General features: G+C 36.2%; 1 protein-coding gene across 1 annotated transcript in view; it reads right to left on the reverse strand.

Moving 5' to 3' along the window:
- The window catches only part of COL21A1 (collagen type XXI alpha 1 chain), a 111,456-nt gene that overhangs the window by 29,369 nt on the left and 62,945 nt on the right, over nt 1–19,142 (reverse strand). The window contains exons 15-17 of the mRNA XM_074922489.1: nt 17,956–18,009; nt 17,819–17,872; nt 13,957–14,010 (exon numbers count right to left, since the gene is read on the reverse strand). Coding sequence (XP_074778590.1) covers nt 13,957–14,010; nt 17,819–17,872; nt 17,956–18,009 — 162 coding nt within the window. The remainder of the gene's footprint in view (nt 1–13,956; nt 14,011–17,818; nt 17,873–17,955; nt 18,010–19,142) is intronic.

Genomic DNA, 19,142 nt, shown 5'->3' on the forward strand with positions numbered 1-19,142 from the left:
AGTAAGACCTTCTGAAAAAATGAAGAAGTAGTAAAATGTAAGGTAAGCATAGACCTTTTATTTCAGAGCTCACTATTTGGGGGAAAATATTTACCAACTTCTCTACTACTAGTGCTGAATATCATAGTTTATTTTATGTCTTAATAAACCATAAATATTATGGTTTATTTTATGGATTAAGATAGTTATCTGCTTTCATATTTTACTTTTTTATGAGGATGGTCGGTGAGGTTATTTTGCTGTGACTCTACCTTGTTTAAATTATATTAATTTTAAAAAAGAGATCCATTGAGTAACATTTAGAAACTTTTGTTAAAAGATGGTCACATTCTAGGCTGTTGTCCATTTACACAACAAAAATTCAAACTCTATCCCTAATGATCATTCATTTTTCAGGCAGTGACACAAGCCTCATAAAAGACAATGAGAAACTTAATCAGAGTTTCAGTCTTAAAAAGTCAATTGGCTTTTTAAGATTTCCAGAATGGTGCTAATTTTGACCCTAATCTTTATTCAGCACAGTTACTGTCAGTCAGGGTCAGCTGAAGGATCAGGTTTAAATAACCTAAAAGTCATGACTACTGATAAAAAGATGTTTTTTCTAGTGTATATGAGTTCTCTGAATTATGTTTCAATCAAATGGCTCCTTCCACTCTGAAAACTCTGTGATTCTGATTCTGGGAAGATTCACAGAAGATATCTGTCTACATAGATGTTCCCATGATCCCTTTAAACACCTGAAAAATATGACTGTTTATGTATTACTGATCCTTACTTGAGAAAGCATATTTGATGATATGTGAGAGATTTACTGGAGGTATGTAAAAAGTACAAGTCATACCATAATTTGGATAAAACTGCAACAGTCAAGATACTTTTTTGAAGATTACAGCAAATCCTTGATAATCCTAATAGAATGAAAGACACGAACCCAGTTTAGACAACGGATAAAACCTTCTACTGGGGAATGTAGCAAAATATATGTAAAAGAAATTCAATGAAGCTGCATCTGCTACTACTGAGTAATTGGAATTAATGAGAAAGAAAAATAGGCTAAATAGAAAGAAGCATTCCCACAGACATAATGAACATCCACTGGACTAGCATAGCAGCTTTAAATTAAAAGCAGGAAAGGAAAAAGCATTACCAAGATCTTTGCAGTTATAAGACCAGAGTTTGCAAACACTTTTTTTGGCAAATCAGTTATTAAAAGTAAACTACACATACATTAAATGTGGAACACAGTCTCCCCTGTTGCATTGCCAACAACACAGACCTTGGAAAACTGTAATTTGAAAGCTGGAAATACTAACAGAAAATTAAAACTGTGTATATCCTGTCACAGGCAGAAACTGGTGTCACTGTTCCTTGTAGATACCCTTCAAAATAGTATCAGACTTGTCAAATCTTTGTGGATCCAAAGGCGGCCAGACAAAACCCAAGCCCCCACTCCTGTTAGATGACATTGCGATGCCCTCCCTCTGCCTGCAATGCCAAGCACAAGCCTTACAGACTGTGCAAACCAACATCCAATCTGTCTAAAAAGTTTACAGTGACTTCTAACAGCCAACAAACTGACCCATGTTTGGGTACAACAAACAGACTGATATTCAAGCAGTTACATGCTTTCAAAATATCTTAAAATTTCTCCACTACTTAAATTATGGACAGAAGCTTGTGATGGGTCACCCAATTTGTGCACCCTGCACACATAAGAGAGGGCAGGCTGAGGACTGCAGAGCACTGACTGCTGCTCTGCTCCTTGCACCCAACATGCCCATCTGTCTGACAGGACAAGAATCGCAGTACTGTTCACACAGGTCACACTGATGCTGAAGAATGCAATTTTCAGCCATCTCCCTTTCCTGTAGTAAGAAGCCACTCAGTTAAATTAGCAGTGAGTAGGTTTAACAACAAATCATGCATTTTTTCCATATGGTGCATACTGTGAAACTTGTCACAGGATGTAGCAAATGAAAACAGTAAAACCATGTTCCAAAAAGGACTGTAAAATTACTAGAAAATTGGTCCATTGCTGGCTATTAAGTAGGATGGGCCAGCACGCATTTTTGGCTAAGAAAGTCCCAAAAGCTCTGAGAGACAGAATCTGGCAGTAAATAACAGGTGAAAAAATAATTTTCTACATACTCCTATCCATTGTCAGAGAAAAAGTTCTGTGATAATTCCTTTTCTCAGAGTCTGCTTGGCAGTTCTTACTGTTTTTAAGAAATAGCTAAGAAAAGTTGGTGTAGGGACTGGGATCAAACTGTTCCAGAGCACAAAGAAGGAAAATCACATCTTGACCCTCACAGCTATCACTAAGATTAAATTTAGTTACTAAAATAAAAATTAATTTGTGCAGTAAGAGTCAAAGGTTCCTTCTTAAATGGGTTAATACTTCAATAGTACATTTATTTATTCTTGGTCTCAGTGTATCCAATAACCTTGGTTTTGCTGGTCCTGTAGCAATTTTTCTGTATTGGTCCCATATGAGTAAAATGTGTCAAAATCTTAAAGTCAATTTTTTTTTACTCTTGACCTGAGAACAGGATCCCATAAACACTGCGTTCCTTGTATTTCATTATCTGATTGGACACTGGTAAAGCAAATCTTTTCTCTGGCTGGTCCTTTATGTTGAAGAATGATGACTAGCAAGAAAACTGGCTACCCTGTTACTACCCTGTTGAAGTTGGGTCAGAAGGAAAGTCAAATATCCTTTTGTAATCCTTTTTCTACTTGTTAAGTAACTCACCATAAACGTTGAGAAGCACAGAATAGAACAGTAATGTTTAAGTGAAATCAACTGAAATAATACATATTCATGGCTGCTACATTCTGTCATCGTCATTCATAGTCTACTGCCTCCGTCTGTTTCTAAGTCTAGCAATGAGCTGAGGGAAGATTCTGTTTGGTCTTCAGAGTCACTGGAAACCCCAGCAGATATGTACCTAAGTTCTAAATTAAAATGCTAATTCCTAGTGTTCATAGTATATTAGGAAAGGGAGATAGAAATATTCAGGGGATTCTGTTAAAGGCATTCAGATGTCTCTTCTTTTGATTATTCTCTAAACATGAACATTAACAGAGACATAATTCATATCAAGAGGTCACTTTCCCTGGAAGCCTGAAACACTACATCCCTGTACTCTATGGAGCAACATTTGAATGTATGTAGGAATTTGTCCTTGAGCCACACTATTAAAATTCAAATCACACTTTATATTGCTGCTATGTCAAAATGCAATGATACAAACCAGTGACAATCAATAATGTGTGTGCCTAAAAATGAAATATGAAATTGCACACACAAACAGAAATTGCATCGTGAAGCATTAGCTCCTATAGTATCGCTCATGACTACATGGAATTACTAATTTACAGTTTAAAAATCTTGGTCTGAATTTTGCACTTATACACCATAAATGGGAAAAAAGCCCCTACACACACTCTGCTTTTATTCACGACAAATTATAATCTTAGAGCTAAAACTTTATTGTCTGACAAATATTTAAAGATTCAAAACATTTCCATCTTGCAGCACATGTTAAAACAATGACAGAAAAATCCAGATCTATCTTGATTTTCCATAGCTTACTTCTGAGACCTGACAAAATGAAAGACCACAGTAAGCACAGTGATTAGTGACTTAGGACAGGCACATATTAATTACGTATTCATGCATTTCACAGTCTAACATAGTCTAACATACATGACACTTTTTGCATGATATAGCTGCTAGGCGATAATCTCGAACACAATTTCTGGGAATTATAGATGAAAGCAATGCAAAAATTAGTTTTATAATCTGGTGAACCAAATGAGTATGTTCTATGCCTTGTATTTTTGCATAAAATCTACTGGATAAATGACCATTTATTATTGCTAAAAATATTTTAAATTTATTAGTATAGATACTAGAAACTGAGGTATTTTATATCCTACCTCGGTAATATGTGTGAGAGTGGAAAATCAGCATAGGCAAATACACAAATAATAAAGCTGGCATTGCTGCAAAATATTTAAATACAAAGAGAAAAAAATATCTTGCATATTACTTACTCGTAACTCCTCTGCCACAATCCACAAATGGGAAGTTTACTACACAGGTTGTCAAATATTTTCTCCTTTACAAAAGAACTTCTTTCATTTTTTGCTCTTTCTTCCCAATAAACTGCAAAAATGTTACTTCAATGATTTAAAATAATTTGTCATATCATATTCTGATTAAAAGGTGATGCATATATGCCTAAATCAGGCCAAAACCATGTGATGATACTGTCACCCATTAGGGACTGTTGTCTACTTTGGCTGTCAGAAGTTCATCCAAATTCATAAGTATTTCACTATTTATTTATTTATTTATTTATTTTGCTGATCCTAGGCATAATGTTTTTGCTGAAGAATATACAAAAACCATTTTGTTAAAGACGTAATTTCCAATGTGTTATCTATATTACTGAAGGATTTGATAGCGTCTTAAAAGTGTTCCTTGAAAACTGTGGGAGTTAAGAAGAAAATTGTAAGGCAAGAATAATGGAGAGATGCTGCTGTTTCAAGATTAATCAGCACATGTGAAACACTGTTTACTGGAAGTATGAACACCAACTTTTCTGGCACTAAAATGGCAGACATCAGCCCAATACACAACATATACCAGTCCAAACATTCTCTTGAAGCATCTCCTATCTCAGAAAAGCCTTTGTTGAAGGTATGAAATCAGCACACAAGTTCAGGAATGCCCTAAGCATTATTACTGACATCAGGTAGATCCAAAAGAATGCAAATGAGTCCTTTTCTAAACATCACGTCAAAGGAAATTAATATTAATCACTTAAGGCACGCCTATTTTATACCAGTTTTACTATATAACTTCCAAGATCTTTAGTGGTTATTCTCTTCTTAGCAGTGTGAATTAACTCATTATGCCTGGGAAGTATTAGACCAGATCAAATTAGATTAAACACTTAAGCAAACACATAGTTTAGTAAACTTGCAGGGAAAGTAAAGATTGATTAAATAAATTCTAAACTTTCTAAATCAGATCAGCTACTCAGAGCCAAACTGGATTCACACACACTCACACAGAGATTATATAGTTTTAATTCTTTAATCTTAGCCAATTCAGCAACCAATTAACATTTTTGATTGAGATTTCAGAGTAAAGAAATTTCTGATAAAGAATACAGAATCAATTTACAGTTGTGTGGATTTGTCCATTCAACTCCTCAAAAATCTCCACTTGATCAAGTCCAGTAATTTTTTAGAATGTCTTCTTTTCAGTCCAAGTGGTAGTACGCTAGTTAATAAACTTGAAATGTATCTGTACATCATTTGCTCAAAATAATAGAACAACTTATCAGAAATGCTTTTGAATGATGATCAGTTCTATTAAACTGACTTTTTCCCACTTAATAATAGATTAAAAGTGAAATTGTATAGCTATAATGTTCAAATAGTGAAAAAACATCTCTATAGAAAGGCTCACTGCAATATTAATACTAAGAAAATCTAGTTTCTAGCACTCAGAAAACAGGCAGTGATGTTTGTAAGCACGTGCCTATTTCGGTCTCTGCAACTGATGTGGAGGTCCCCAGTCTCCTAAATGCACAAGCATTTAAATGGGCAAACATTTATATGTATTTTTGAGTCATATTACCACGAGAGGGGATATCTGATGTGTGCTGTATACATCCATACTGTCAAGCTGATTCATTCTTAGTTTCATACCAGATCTCTTAGACTGTATCTTAGCCAAGCTGAGAACATGACAGCTGAAGGCTGAAGCTGCAGTATGAACTGAATATGATCATTCCCTCAGTGGGAAAAACCACAGGTGGAACAATGTGTGTCACAGCTCTTACTCTACAGACAGTATAATCTTATGCCAAAGCACTTCATCTGGAAATTAAAGCTCACTTTATAGTACAGATAACTAATAAGTACATTATCAAGAATAAAGTCTCTACATGAAAATTTCCAATAAATGCCCCAAATTATTTTAATGCATAGAAGAAATTACACTCTTCAGAAGAATTTGTGGGTTTGTGTATAAACTGGACTAGTTCGTTGGAATCACTTGTGGAATACAAATAAATAAGCACTATCACTAATTTTGTGCTTAGAAGATAGTTACTGCACTCTTCAGCAAAGTTGCACCTTCAAGTGTTTGCTGCAGGACAATTCTTTCAGATTTTTTAATTTATACAAGATTAACAAATTATTAAGAAACATTTTAAAACATGACAAGCATCTGTTTATTGTAATACAGCTCAGCAAGTCAGTAGCGAGATTTTTAATTGATACAGTATACTGATCAGAGGTATTTCTATCTCTAAATTTACAAACCAGCTGCAATGGAAGAGGAATGCTGGTATGTAACTTCTATCAGCATATGAATTTGTAAGAAAAGTGTCAGCATAGCCATAAAAAGATCACTACAGTATACAAGCATAAAACAGACTACTTTGAGTACTGTTTACAACTATTTATAGCACACAACATTCATGTCCATAATAGGCTTACAACTACAGCTGCTTTCATATTTCCTTACATCTTTTAAGAAATTGCCTTTGTTAACATTGCCTCTATAAAATAGTCTTAAAGAAATGGCAGCAAGGTATGCCACATTTTCTCCACTTGATTTTCCAAAATTGTTAAATTTGATATTGTACTAACGGGGAAAAAAAAAAAAAAAAACCAACCCCAAAACAAAGCCAAACAACTTTCGTAAGTCTCTGTAGATAAAATAAAAAAGATACTATATAATTACAGAAAATTAATATAATTAATGTAATTGCATAGTGTGTGAAGACAGAAATTTAAGAATTAGAAATCATGAGGAACAGACAGACAGTGAGAATTAGATGGGAGAGAACTGTTACTTGTATAACATAGAAAAGCAGGCATTATTTTCTAAGTTGCATTAGGTCAGTGGGTCCAAGTTTATTACAGCATTTATTGTGGTCCCAGTCCAGACTGAATTCAATGGGAATCTCTCCACTGACTTCAATATGATTTGGATCAGCAACTGTGCTGTCATGTCTTATTTTTGTCAATTGGGAATAATAGAATAGCTGCAGCCTAGTCTGTCTGAAGTTCCAGAAGTCTTTACCTGTTTCTGTACAGCATCATTCTCATATTTATCTTAATAGCAATTAATTCTGATGAAAATGCAGTATGGACTGAATTTAGTTAAAATAATTTGTCAGTCAGAATGAAGAAGATAACCTAGGCTGCAAATAAAGTCTGTTAAAAATATATACACCTAAAAGTAATAACTGACAGGAAAACCTGCAATGAAGTCTAAATAAAAGTCACTGAGCTTACAGCAAGCACTGTGCAATTAAAGAACAAATACTGTGCTGTCAAAGCTGTCATCTCCCTCTTCCTCAAATGGGATAAAGTCCAACATCTGTTATAGTACCTCCAGCAACCAGAAAGTCATCAGCAAGACTCTGCCCTGTCTACTCCGACAGTTCAGAAATTAGAAGAAGCAATAAAAAAGAATCACTAAAAAACTAATTCAACTAACCAAACTTGTAAAGAAGTAACAATGTATAGCATATGTCTACCAAAGTCTTACTGCATCAGCTGTTTATTTAGAAAAAAAACAAAAACACTTGAATACCCATTTCACTTTATACATAAATGTATTTATAGGTCAAAGTCAGAATTTTCAACAAAGAAATAAGGTATTCTTTTGAAATCCACAAGACATCATTTGCAGAGCAAATACTAGTCCTTTACTTCCCTTATGACTGTAATGCTGACACCTCTGAAAAGCAGGCCATCAGTGTTCAGAGTTCACCTATTGCTATCAAGGCATCTCAGACTAGTGGAAAAGCGTGAATATTAGATTTGAAACAAAGAATATTGATAGACTCACACTGACCAGTTTGCTGAGTCTCCTGTTCACTTTTCTCCTAAAGACTGTGTGGAAATAATTTCTTCTAAATGTATTACTTATAAAGAGAGTGCTATTTTATAGCAGCGTGTGCTTTAAGGCAATATAAACCTTGAATGAGTATTTAGTATGCTATGAAACATTAAATCCACACACATGAGTTTTTGAGCACTGGCAATACAAAAGGATTTTTATGCTTTCATCTACTGAGAGATTGAAAATAGAAATACAACAATAATCAGACTAGGTGTATTAAAAAGTAAACTAATGCTTTCAGAAATATATTTTTCACAATAGATATACTATAGGGTTTTTAGATTTGTTTCTAATTGAAGTATTTCATAGCTCAGTATATAAATGCAGATAGAAAATATAGATCTTGAGTAAACAGAATTTTATTACTTATAACTGGTACAAATCGACCTAACATCAACATAAAGTGCATCAAGCAAAGCATATCACTGTGATCACTGAAAAAGATATTTGCAAGTACATGTGGTGTATTCCACTTATCTCAGGCCGTGGTCATCATCTGTTTCAGTTAACACTAACACTCTGTGCTGCTCCTCTGTGAAATAGGAAGATAGGACTGATCTAACTTAACCAAGTTAAATGTACAGAAATTATGTTAAAATTACTTTCTGATTCTGTTGTAGACTTGAAGGAGAACTTGAATACCTTAAAATTTGCATCTCATCTAACTATATTATACAATCATAAAAATGTTTCTAATTACAAACCATTCATTTCACATTTTTTACTCAAATATGGTAGTTGTGGTGTTATATTTCTCTCCTCAGTGATTCTCATGAGAATATATAGATGGCTAGAGGCATAAAAGGGTAAACTAAAGTGAAAGAAAATTTTGTTGCAGCAGGTAAATATAGGCAAAACACCATTTTTCAGAATTTCCTCCATTCTCAAAATATTTACTCATTTATATATGTTTACAAAATGACAGTGATATGTGTAAAGCTGTACTGAAGAAGCTGAAAGTTCATGAGCATCAACTATATTTACATTTTGAAAAGTAAATATAATTACTTCCTATATTATTATTATGGTTGGCAGCCAGGCATTTGTTCCAAGAACAGGATCCTTAAGGAACACTGTCACTATACAGATAACAGTAGTTCTGTGTTTTATGTCTGGTTTTTTCATAGTTTTCTATGCAAAGAAAGACAAGAGCGGCAACACTGAACACAAGACTATTTAACAAGCCGTGTCGCCTCAAGGTGCTGCACTCTAAGCAAATTTGTTCACAGGGAAGAGATCTGGGAACCTGCACAATAAGGGAGAAGGGAGAATATTACATATACATGGCACACAGAAAAGAAAAACGCAAAAAAAATATTTTGTTCTGCATACTACCATATAACTAAGTCAGGAACCTTCTTTCCTTGGTTCGCATATCTATTAACCTCAGCATAGCTATAGATGCAGTAGAATTACATGAACTTTGCTTTCCAAATATACAGGCTATATGGTTATACCAGTTTCTGTGTTGTATTTTAAAGACTTCTGCTTTATGAAGAAAAATACAGCAACTTCTCTTGGAGATTTCTATATCCTTAGTGTATCTTGAACACATTTCAAAAAGAATTCTGCTACCATACCCCAGAATAAAATGGGTATTTTTCAGAGACTGCATTGATCTAGACCTGGCATTCCTGATGTGGTTGTGAGAGATCAGCAGACTAACCAGGAGTACAGGTATAACAGAGGGAGTCAGGTCAGAAGCTGAAAGCCATGTTATGCTGCTACCACTGGCACAAATGAGGCCACATCTGAGGTCTTGTGATGTGACCTAAATATTAAGGGCAAACTCTACCACTTTAAGTGTTTGCAGCTGTATTTCTGAAAAATATGATTTCTGGAGAGTAAACATGATCAGTTGCAAATGTTCAGACATATTACGTGTGGCAGGACAGCATATGCTAGGCCTAGAAGAGTGCTATAAATGTCCTGCCAGCTTCACCCACAAGCACTTACTTCAGAGTTCCCATCTGCATGATTGTAAACACAAGGAGAAGTCAAACATAGCTTCCACTGAAACTGAACTCTGACAAATCTCTACCTATGTTAAAAAGGACAGCCAGGCTGAAATTAAGGTCAAATAAATGTTGATTTATTCTATCCTTTAGACAGTTGGCCCCTCAAAAAAATGTATTTATCAAAACAGTCTGTCATCACTGAGATAGAAGACTAGCCATTAAACTGCTCAAGTGACAGATGGCCTATTATTGTCATCAGTAAAATCAGCTTGATTAATAGTTTTACTAAATGCTGTCTAAACTATTCTGGCCATACTGTCAAATGTTACTCTTACACAGGGTGGGTAAGATTGGGCTGGCCTGGCTAACTTAAGTTCCAAATAGTAATACTGGGGGAAAACAACCACATCACTTGGAATTTTTTACTTAGCTTTACCACCTACTTTTTCCTGTTTGTAAATTTCGGGATTAATAAGAGTAATAATATACCAGAAAGTATGTTGTCCAGAAAATAACCACACCTCTCAGAGGCTGAAGCAATGAGAGTTCAGTTCAGCTGTGCTCTCCATCCTAGACTGTTGCCTCTTAGATGTTGTGTCAAGATGCATCCATTTTGCAACCATGCTCTTTTTATTTGTTAAAGCAAGAGGGATTTTAAGATAGCTATTTTTAAAAAGATCAACTTTATTGGGTTTGTGTGGCAAAGTTTTGGTGGAGCGGGGGCTACAGGGGTGGTTTCTGTGAGAAGCTGATAGAAGCTTCCCCCATGTCCAATACAGCCAATGCCAGCCGGCTCCAGGACAGACCCACCACTGGCCAAGGCTGAGCCCATCAGTGATGGTGGTAGAGTCTCTGGGATAACATATTTCAGAAGAGGAAAAAGTTGCTGTGCAAGTGCAAAGTGAAGGGCAACAGCAGCTGGATGATAGGACTGAGAATATATGAGAGCAACAACTCTCCAAGGTCAGTGAAGGAGGAGGGGGAGGAGGTGCTCCAGGCACCGGAGCAGAGATTCCCCTGAAGCCCGTGGTGCAGCCCATGGTGAGGCAGGCCTGTGGGAAGGACTCAAGTTGGAGAAATTTGTACAGGACTGTCTCCTGTAGGAGGGATACCCTCCTGGAGCAAGGGAAGAGTGTGAGGAGTCCTGCCCTGAGGAAGAAGGAGTGACAGAGACAACAGGTGATGAACTGACCAAAACCCCCATTCCCTCTCCCCTTGCGCCACTGTGGGGGAGAAGATAGAGAAAATGGGAGTGAAGTTAAGTCCAGGAAGAAGGAAGGGGTTGGGGGAAGGTGTTTTTAAGATTTGGTTTTATTTCTCATTATCCTACTCTGATTTGACTGGTAGTAAATTACATCAATTCTTCCCCAAGTTGAGTCTGTTTTACCCATGAGTGATGCCTTCCTGCCCTTATCTTGACCCATGAGCCTTTCATTATATTTTCTCTTCTCTGTCCAGCTGAGGAGGGGAATGATGGAGCAGCTTTGGTGGGCACCTGGAATCCAGTCAAGGTCAACCCACCACACCAACTTAACAAATTAGGCCATGTTTAGCTCTAATGTGGCTGAATGGAAGAAATAGACTGTCTGCATGTATGTTTGCGTTGGTGGGGTATCCATGCAACCTACTGAACTGTCCCAGGCCCACAGCTGCATCTGGCTGGTTAACAATATGGTGTCATACAGTTTCAACAGTATCATCCAAGGCCTCTCTTGAGCTTAGGCAGAGGCTATCACAGGGAGGGCACAGCAAAGATCAGTCCCTCTCTCCTACATCAATGCCCTAACTAATAGGGTATCCCACCAAAGATCACACTGAATTGCACAGAAGAGAAGCAGAGAGGAGGCACTTACACATTCTACATCAAATAGACATTGGAGGAACAACAGAAACAATAGAAGCAGTAAGTTGCACAAGACATTCCTCACAGCCCCCACAATCCAGTTCACTTTCCGTCAGATGAAAGCCTCCACTTGAATAGGGGAGCCTACATATCCCACGGCTGAGGAAAGCTTCCATTTTGCACAGCCCAGCACACACATTTACCACAAATCTGCTGCACAGAAATGCCCTTTGCTCCTCCTTCAGGCTCTAAATAGATTGGAACACCATGTTTGCACACACAGTCTGGTGCTACACCAGCAACAGAGGCAGATGAGCAGTTATGACTAGGTGTCTTACATTTCCTACTGGCTACCTTGAGGCAATTTCCTGGTCAGCATGTAGACTTTCTGCTCTTCAGAAAAACATCCACTGATTATAAATGAAGCATATAGTATAATCTGGCTTGCTCTGGCTTGTGTAAATCTTTTGTAGTTGATATATCAGAAGTTTTCCCCTATATTATTTCATGGTGATTTTAAAAGAGTGATTTTAATGTCTTAAATCTGCCACTTAATTTCTCTTTAAAACAAAAGTATGGGACTTAAGTGGTAAGTTTACACTGCTGTTTAAAATGTTATATTGTGAAGCATTTATATTAATTTTAAACCAAAATACATTTCTTTAGTAGATACAGGCTGGGCTTAACCAAAGGTATGAGATCAGAGAGCTCTTAAAGTATTAAAAACTTAGTTTTCCCTAGGTCAGAAATACCTTCTCCTTCTTATTTTTTAGACTAATTTTTTTTAAAAATCACAATGACTAAATAAATTTTTTTCTAAAAATTAAAAGAGAAAAAACAAGGCTAGGGACAATTCCAGAAGTCTTGTTATTATCTCAACCCATTTGTTATGGCATACTAACTAACAGTATACCAAAACTTCTTAATTTCTCTTTTATGGTTTTTAGTTAACATTGACTTTCAATCTTTCTTATGTATGAAGATGCCATAGATTGTAAAAGGTTAATATATCTCACAGTTATTTGGGGCAGAAAAAGGAAAAAATAAAGCCAAGTGAAGAATTATGTGTGTTCTTCACTTAAGCCAGCCAATTGGGAAGAAAGTCTCCTGGGAATGATTGCCCAGTGTTTGGCACTCTACTCCGTGTTCTATGAGGTTTTGGTGAATATATAAAAACTTTAAATGAAAGAGCTTGAGAATTTTTCAGCTGGGAGTATTATTTCTATCTCCTAGTTATCAAAACTCTATCAGATTTCAGTACCATGTAACACATACAACCTCTCGTTACATTCAATATCGCAAAAATTTCTGAATGTATAAAGCTCTATCTCCTTATGTTACAATTCAAAATGTAATTCAGAATGTAATTCATCTGGAAGGCAGTGTCCCACCAACTGAGCTCCATTCACTGCTCTTGGCCTACTGAAGAAATACTAATCATTTGAAGAAGCTGGCTCTTGGCAGTCAAAGCTTTCAGCTATTTCTACAGATATGTCAGCTCCTCTGCTTCAAGCAGTCTGCTGGCCTTAAAGAGCCAAACAAAGAAAACAAGGAGAACGAAGCCTAGCTATCACATATAAAGAGGAGAAAAATGAGCTGCGCTGAAAAGTTGCCCAAAAATCAGTATAGGAACAATGTCTCCGGAAACGAGAAAAACAAAAATCCAGCAGCACGTTCCCCAGAAGAAAGAAGAACAGAGATATAGATAACATGGACAGTGTAACAACATGCGAAGAAGTAAAGGACCAATAAAACTGGACAAAGGAGAGGGGGAGGTAGACAGTGAAAAAATAAACAAGTGTGCAATTAACAACTATATGAAAGAAGATATACTGTGTTGCAGAAATTACAGTTAACATGCAGAATCCTTCCTCATGTAAGAAAATAATCAGTATCTAACCATACCATCCTATCAATAGGAAAGAAGTCAATAATGAGACAATTTTATAACATATATATATAAGTATACAACAGCAATATACTTAAGAATCTTTTCTTTTAAGGCATCTTTTTTAAAGCCTTGTTTATTTCTTTTGCTAAATCCAGATTTAGAGATGAACACCAGAAAATGAAAAAGCACTTTTACAAAAACTGACATACCAACCAATTTAAATCAACACGGATGAAACATGAAGTATAACACCCATTAACTAAAAAAACCCCAGCAAAACAAACAAATCACTACATAAGGACATGTCAGCAATTTAATCACTTACAGGCTCTCCCCGATGACCTTCTAGGCCTGGAGATCCAGGATGTCCAACTTCTCCCTTTAAAATAAAAAAGACAGTTAAATACAGTATTTAAAAAAAAGACCTTCCTTCGCATAATAAAAATTATTATTTCAAATAGTAAGTTATTATTTTTAATATAAGCAAAATGTAAAATCAACACACATGATCAAAGCTTCATCAAACAAACATCTCTTAAAAACACAGTAGGAAGTGTTGTCATTCCAATATTCCCTCATGCTGCATCCAACAGACAGCTGTCAAACGGTTTGAAAAAAGAGATGAGTGACAATTGTCTTTTGAATCAGAACAGCAATTACTGGTTGAAGAAGCACATAAAACTTTAATTGCTATTGTCCAATTGTTAGTACAACTCATAGCCTGAAAAATATTTCAAAGCACTCCAGAATATAGCAGTACCAGATAGGATCAAATCTTTATGTCCTTACTCAAAATATATATAATACCAAAAATATGCTGAGAATTTAAAGAATAGTTCCAGAAATGAAAGCACCTAAAACAAATGCAAAGATCAATTCATATATAAAAACTAATCTGGTAATAATTAATTTAAAATTACAAAAACTGGACTTGAAGTAACAATGGGTAGCATCTGGGTTTCAAGCCATGCGTTTTTTCCACATTCTTTCCCAGAATGAATATTGTAAGAAAACAGGAAAGCTCCAGCAGAAATTTCCTTCAAAGACAGCCTGTTTGTTACTGCTCTGAATTTGATTACAGACCCAGAATGAAGCAACGTTTTATAGCAAGCAGATGTTGAAGTCAAGCTGACAAAATGTTTGAATGAAGAATATGGCTTCTGTTAACTATTACATTATAAAATGAATAAAAACTACTGTCATATTTTTGTACGACAATAATTAAGAAAATAGTCAAGAAAGTGTCTTTCAGTTTAAATTTACACATGTTCACACAGCTAAGATACCGAACTATCTGTGTATTCTTTACAAGCACAAAACCAGATCAAAATACTGTGCAAACTCATGCTTTATCAACATAATACTTCACTCTGAAGAGCCACCAGTGACAGCTAAAATTTTAGTTGAACAACTGTGGCTATTACTTGTCCATGTTATCAAATACAAGAAAAAAATATAAAATCTAATTTTTTTTTTTTACTTTCTATAGTATCAGAGAAGGAATTTCTCCACCAACTTAGCAGGTATCTGTGTGTATATATATCAGTATATAGAAAATAAGGCTGGATTCATTTGAGATAAATTCATGTAGTTAACTAAACTCCTATCACAGCTAACAGAAGTCAAGATAATTGATGGAGACTTGATTCAGCTGACCAGCCACCAGGAGCTCAGTTTCACTGCCCACACACAGACATCTGATCATATGTGACATACTGAAGGGTGTCTTGTCTGGGTCCCTATTCCCACTCCAGAAAGGCACTTGCTTTTCCATAGGACTTACGTCATATTTGTCAGCTCCCTTAGGATGCTTTGGACACTAATGCATCTCAAATAGACCAGACACTTTTATGCAGACAACTAACTGGTACCTACAAGTCTGTCTTCTTTGAGCTGAATTACTGGTTAGACCTCTATTGACTTTAATGGCAACATAGGCAGCTACAATGTCCATAGACACAAACTTAGCTGAGTGTTTTAAGAATGTCTGTTAAATTGTCTTTGCTTGACATATTTCCATGTGTCAGAGACACATGCTTTTGTAGATATATATTAATAATGACAATCTGTATCAATGAGATCGCAGGTATCAATGGGATTTGAAGATCAAAATTAAGTGAATGTAGGAGTATTTAAAACTAAACCAAGTAACAAATAAAGAGAAAGTCCTTCAGTATCATAGAAATAATCTGCTGTTAGTTGCTGAAGTTAATTTCACAAAAATGAGCAATAAGAAAATATTTTTTTCCATAATTAACAATTACAACTTCTTTTACTCATGTATTTTAAGGGTGTAAACTTAAGGGCAGTTAAAAAAAAAAAAAAGCAGAACAACAGTTTGACATAAAATAAAGTCAGTCCATTACCTTTTAGTTCAGTCTCATTAGGCTTTCCAAAGAGAACAAATAAAATAGGAAATACTGCGTTTACCTAGCATAAAAGTTAGATTTTAAACATACGTTTTAAAGGCTGTTATTTTAGATGTGTTCTAATAAATTTTGAATTGTAGGATGCTTAGTTATACATTGAAGTTGTGCCATTTTTAGAATAACAGTGGCTGTAGTGTTGTACGTAAGTGATAACTCCCCCTTTTAACTTCAAATTAAGACACATCCATGTGTTTGTCTACCTGAAGAGGTCTAGAGATACATTAGTGATCTAAAATCCCATTACAGTGACAGTGAACAGGGGCTTGTTTCAGTTACCTAATCACAAATGCCTGGTGCTACCTGAGGTGCTCTAGAGCAGCCACGGCTTCCACATCAGGCTGGCAGGTACCACCTACAGAAGACCAGAGTCCTTCTGAAATGGCACTTACAGGTCACCTGGCGTACCCCAAACCAGCAAATAGGACTGGAAACTTACAAGTGATCTCACAAAAGTTATAGCAGTTAACACTCCGCAGCTAAATGACTTTAGAGGCTCCATTTATTGTATTTATGAAGAGCTTGATTCAGTTGTCAACACATAGACATGCAGAGCTATTTCCTGCTGCAAATAAAGGTGAAAATTTTTTCACTATGAAAACAGTCAAGGATGTAACAAGATGCCTAATTGTGCAGTCTCCATCCTTGCTGGTTATCAAGATGCAGCTAAGCAACCTGGTATGAATTCCATTCTGTCCCATCTGTGAGCAGGAGGCTGGTCCAGGAGACAGCCCAAAGTCCCCTCCAGCCTGAGTAAGCCTGGGATCCTGCTGGATCCACATTCTTGGCAGCTGCTGCCTGGAGGGCTTTAGGTCTTTCACAGGCCTCGTGCCATACCTCCCTGTTTCAGCAAATGTCACACATATGCCATGGTATCCCCAACTGCTCTAGAAAGCATGGTCACAAAATGGAAGAAAGACCCAGATCTTCACCTACAGTAACAGGACTTTAGACATATCCACTTAGAAGTACACTTGTATTTTTGGACATTAAAGGAACGTTAATCTCAAGCAGCCCTCAATCACTTCATTATTAAGAAAAATATTACAGGAACAGAACTGTTGTTAAAAAGCTTCTTTAGATCAATTCAACTGAACATTTATGTCACATATTAATAAATTTTTTTCCTGTGAACTTAAAACTGATACTGCTAAAGTCTATCTTTTCACAAATTAGAACAGTGCAAACAACTGTGTATACAAAACATCCAGTGAGCTCACAGACTGCAATTCATTATAGAAATAACAGATTCTGTTGTCTTTTTTACAGTAGGCAAATATTTAGTCCACTTGAAAAACTGTTCTAAATTAAATATAAAGTGCACTACACAGTAAAGAGAATACAAAAATAAACATGAATCCAATATACTGAAGGTGTTTTCCCCTAACTTTCATCCAGCTCTCTTCAAAAGCAATAATAATAATTAGATTACTTCCTTCTTAACTGTACATAACAGGTGTCTTCTGCAGCATATGCCTGTATATAAATTTCATTAACAGATTCACAGAGTTAGAGAAATACAAACAGGCTAAGGGACATGAAGTGTAAACAATCTCTGATGATCACTTATACACTCTTAATAAAAGCTTCACCGATGCTCACAAACTGAGCTCAATGAAGACTGCAGTAAACGTTTGGCATTTCCCAGTAACACACATTTTTTTAATTTCCAGTTATTCTCCACAGAATAAACAGGGTATATTTAGACTAACAGCAATGCTATTGAAGACTGGCATGATGCGAACATTCATTTGTACATACCTTGAAACCAGGACTTCCTGGTAATCCATCTTTCCCACTTCTGCCAGGGTCTCCCTGTAGCAACAGTTAACAGTCATCAGTGGGTGAAATAACAAGCACAAGTTAAAGTAAAGGCAAATTGTCTTCACAAAACTTACGGATCGCCCAGGCATTCCTGGAAACCCTGTATCACCTTTCTCTCCTTTTGAACCCTGAGAAATACAGCAAAGGAAAAGTAGTGCTCAATGTTCATGCTGCAAAATCAGTATATTTAACCTATAATTCACATATGTTGTTTCTTATTTTGAACATGTATGGAAGATTTGTTTCTTTCTTAACACAGGTAGTGGTCAATTAAAACTACTCCCTGTTACAGAAATGTAAATATGCTCTGAAATATAGAAATGTGAACACAGACTGTCTTTCAAATTGCTTTAAACTCTAGACCAGTAAATACATTAAGAAAATATAAGGACAGGTGAAAATGTAACTGTTTAAGATTGAATGACCAAAATATGATCTCTGAAATATATTTACATACAAGCATACCCTGTTTTATATAAATTACAGATTAAAACTACATCTCTCTTCCAGGCATCTATCAGTCTCAGTCCATTTATGTGCTCCTCACCTCACTCCCCTTACTCCTCTCTCTCTCTCCCATTTGTTTTATGGTTCATGTACATTTCTACGTATTAAGAAGCAGACTACTTTCCAAATAATTCTTACATATACCCTATATTAAAGGCATAGACATATTTGCAAAAAATACATTTATAAGCTTTTTGTGTTATGTTAAAATGAATTATGTCACTCCATTAACAGAAGGATGAAGAGAGTTCTCAAAATACCCAAACAAGCAGAGCATGAGTTTAATATTACTAGACATAAATATATAGACATAAATATTTGCAAGAACTTCAGTGGAAATGTTTCCGAGTTAGGACTGCAGAATTAAATTCTCTGGGAATACACCTGCTGAAAAAACATAAATGATATTGTCCCAGGTGCAGGCCCACAGCAGGGCACGGCTGAGCCCTGGCACAGGGGGCGCCTCAGGGAAATGTGTGTAAGAAAGGGCAAAAGCATGACAAGGGGAAAGTAAGGAGTGAGGGCAAAAGTGAGAAACCACTCTGCTGACACCAAGGTCAGTGAAGAAGGAGGGGAGGAGGTGCTGCAGGCACCACAGCAAAAATTCTCCTGCAGCCTGCGGAGCAGACCACAGTGGAGCTGTGGTAGCCAAGCTGCAGTCCATGGAGGCCCCATGCAGGAGCAGGTTTATTCTGAAGGACTGCGGCCTGTGGGATGGACCCATGCTGGAGCAGGGTAGAAGCGTGAGGAGGAA

The sequence above is a fragment of the Athene noctua genome, chromosome 1, assembly GCF_965140245.1.
Source record: "Athene noctua chromosome 1, bAthNoc1.hap1.1, whole genome shotgun sequence".
Taxonomy (NCBI): Eukaryota; Metazoa; Chordata; class Aves; order Strigiformes; family Strigidae; genus Athene; species Athene noctua.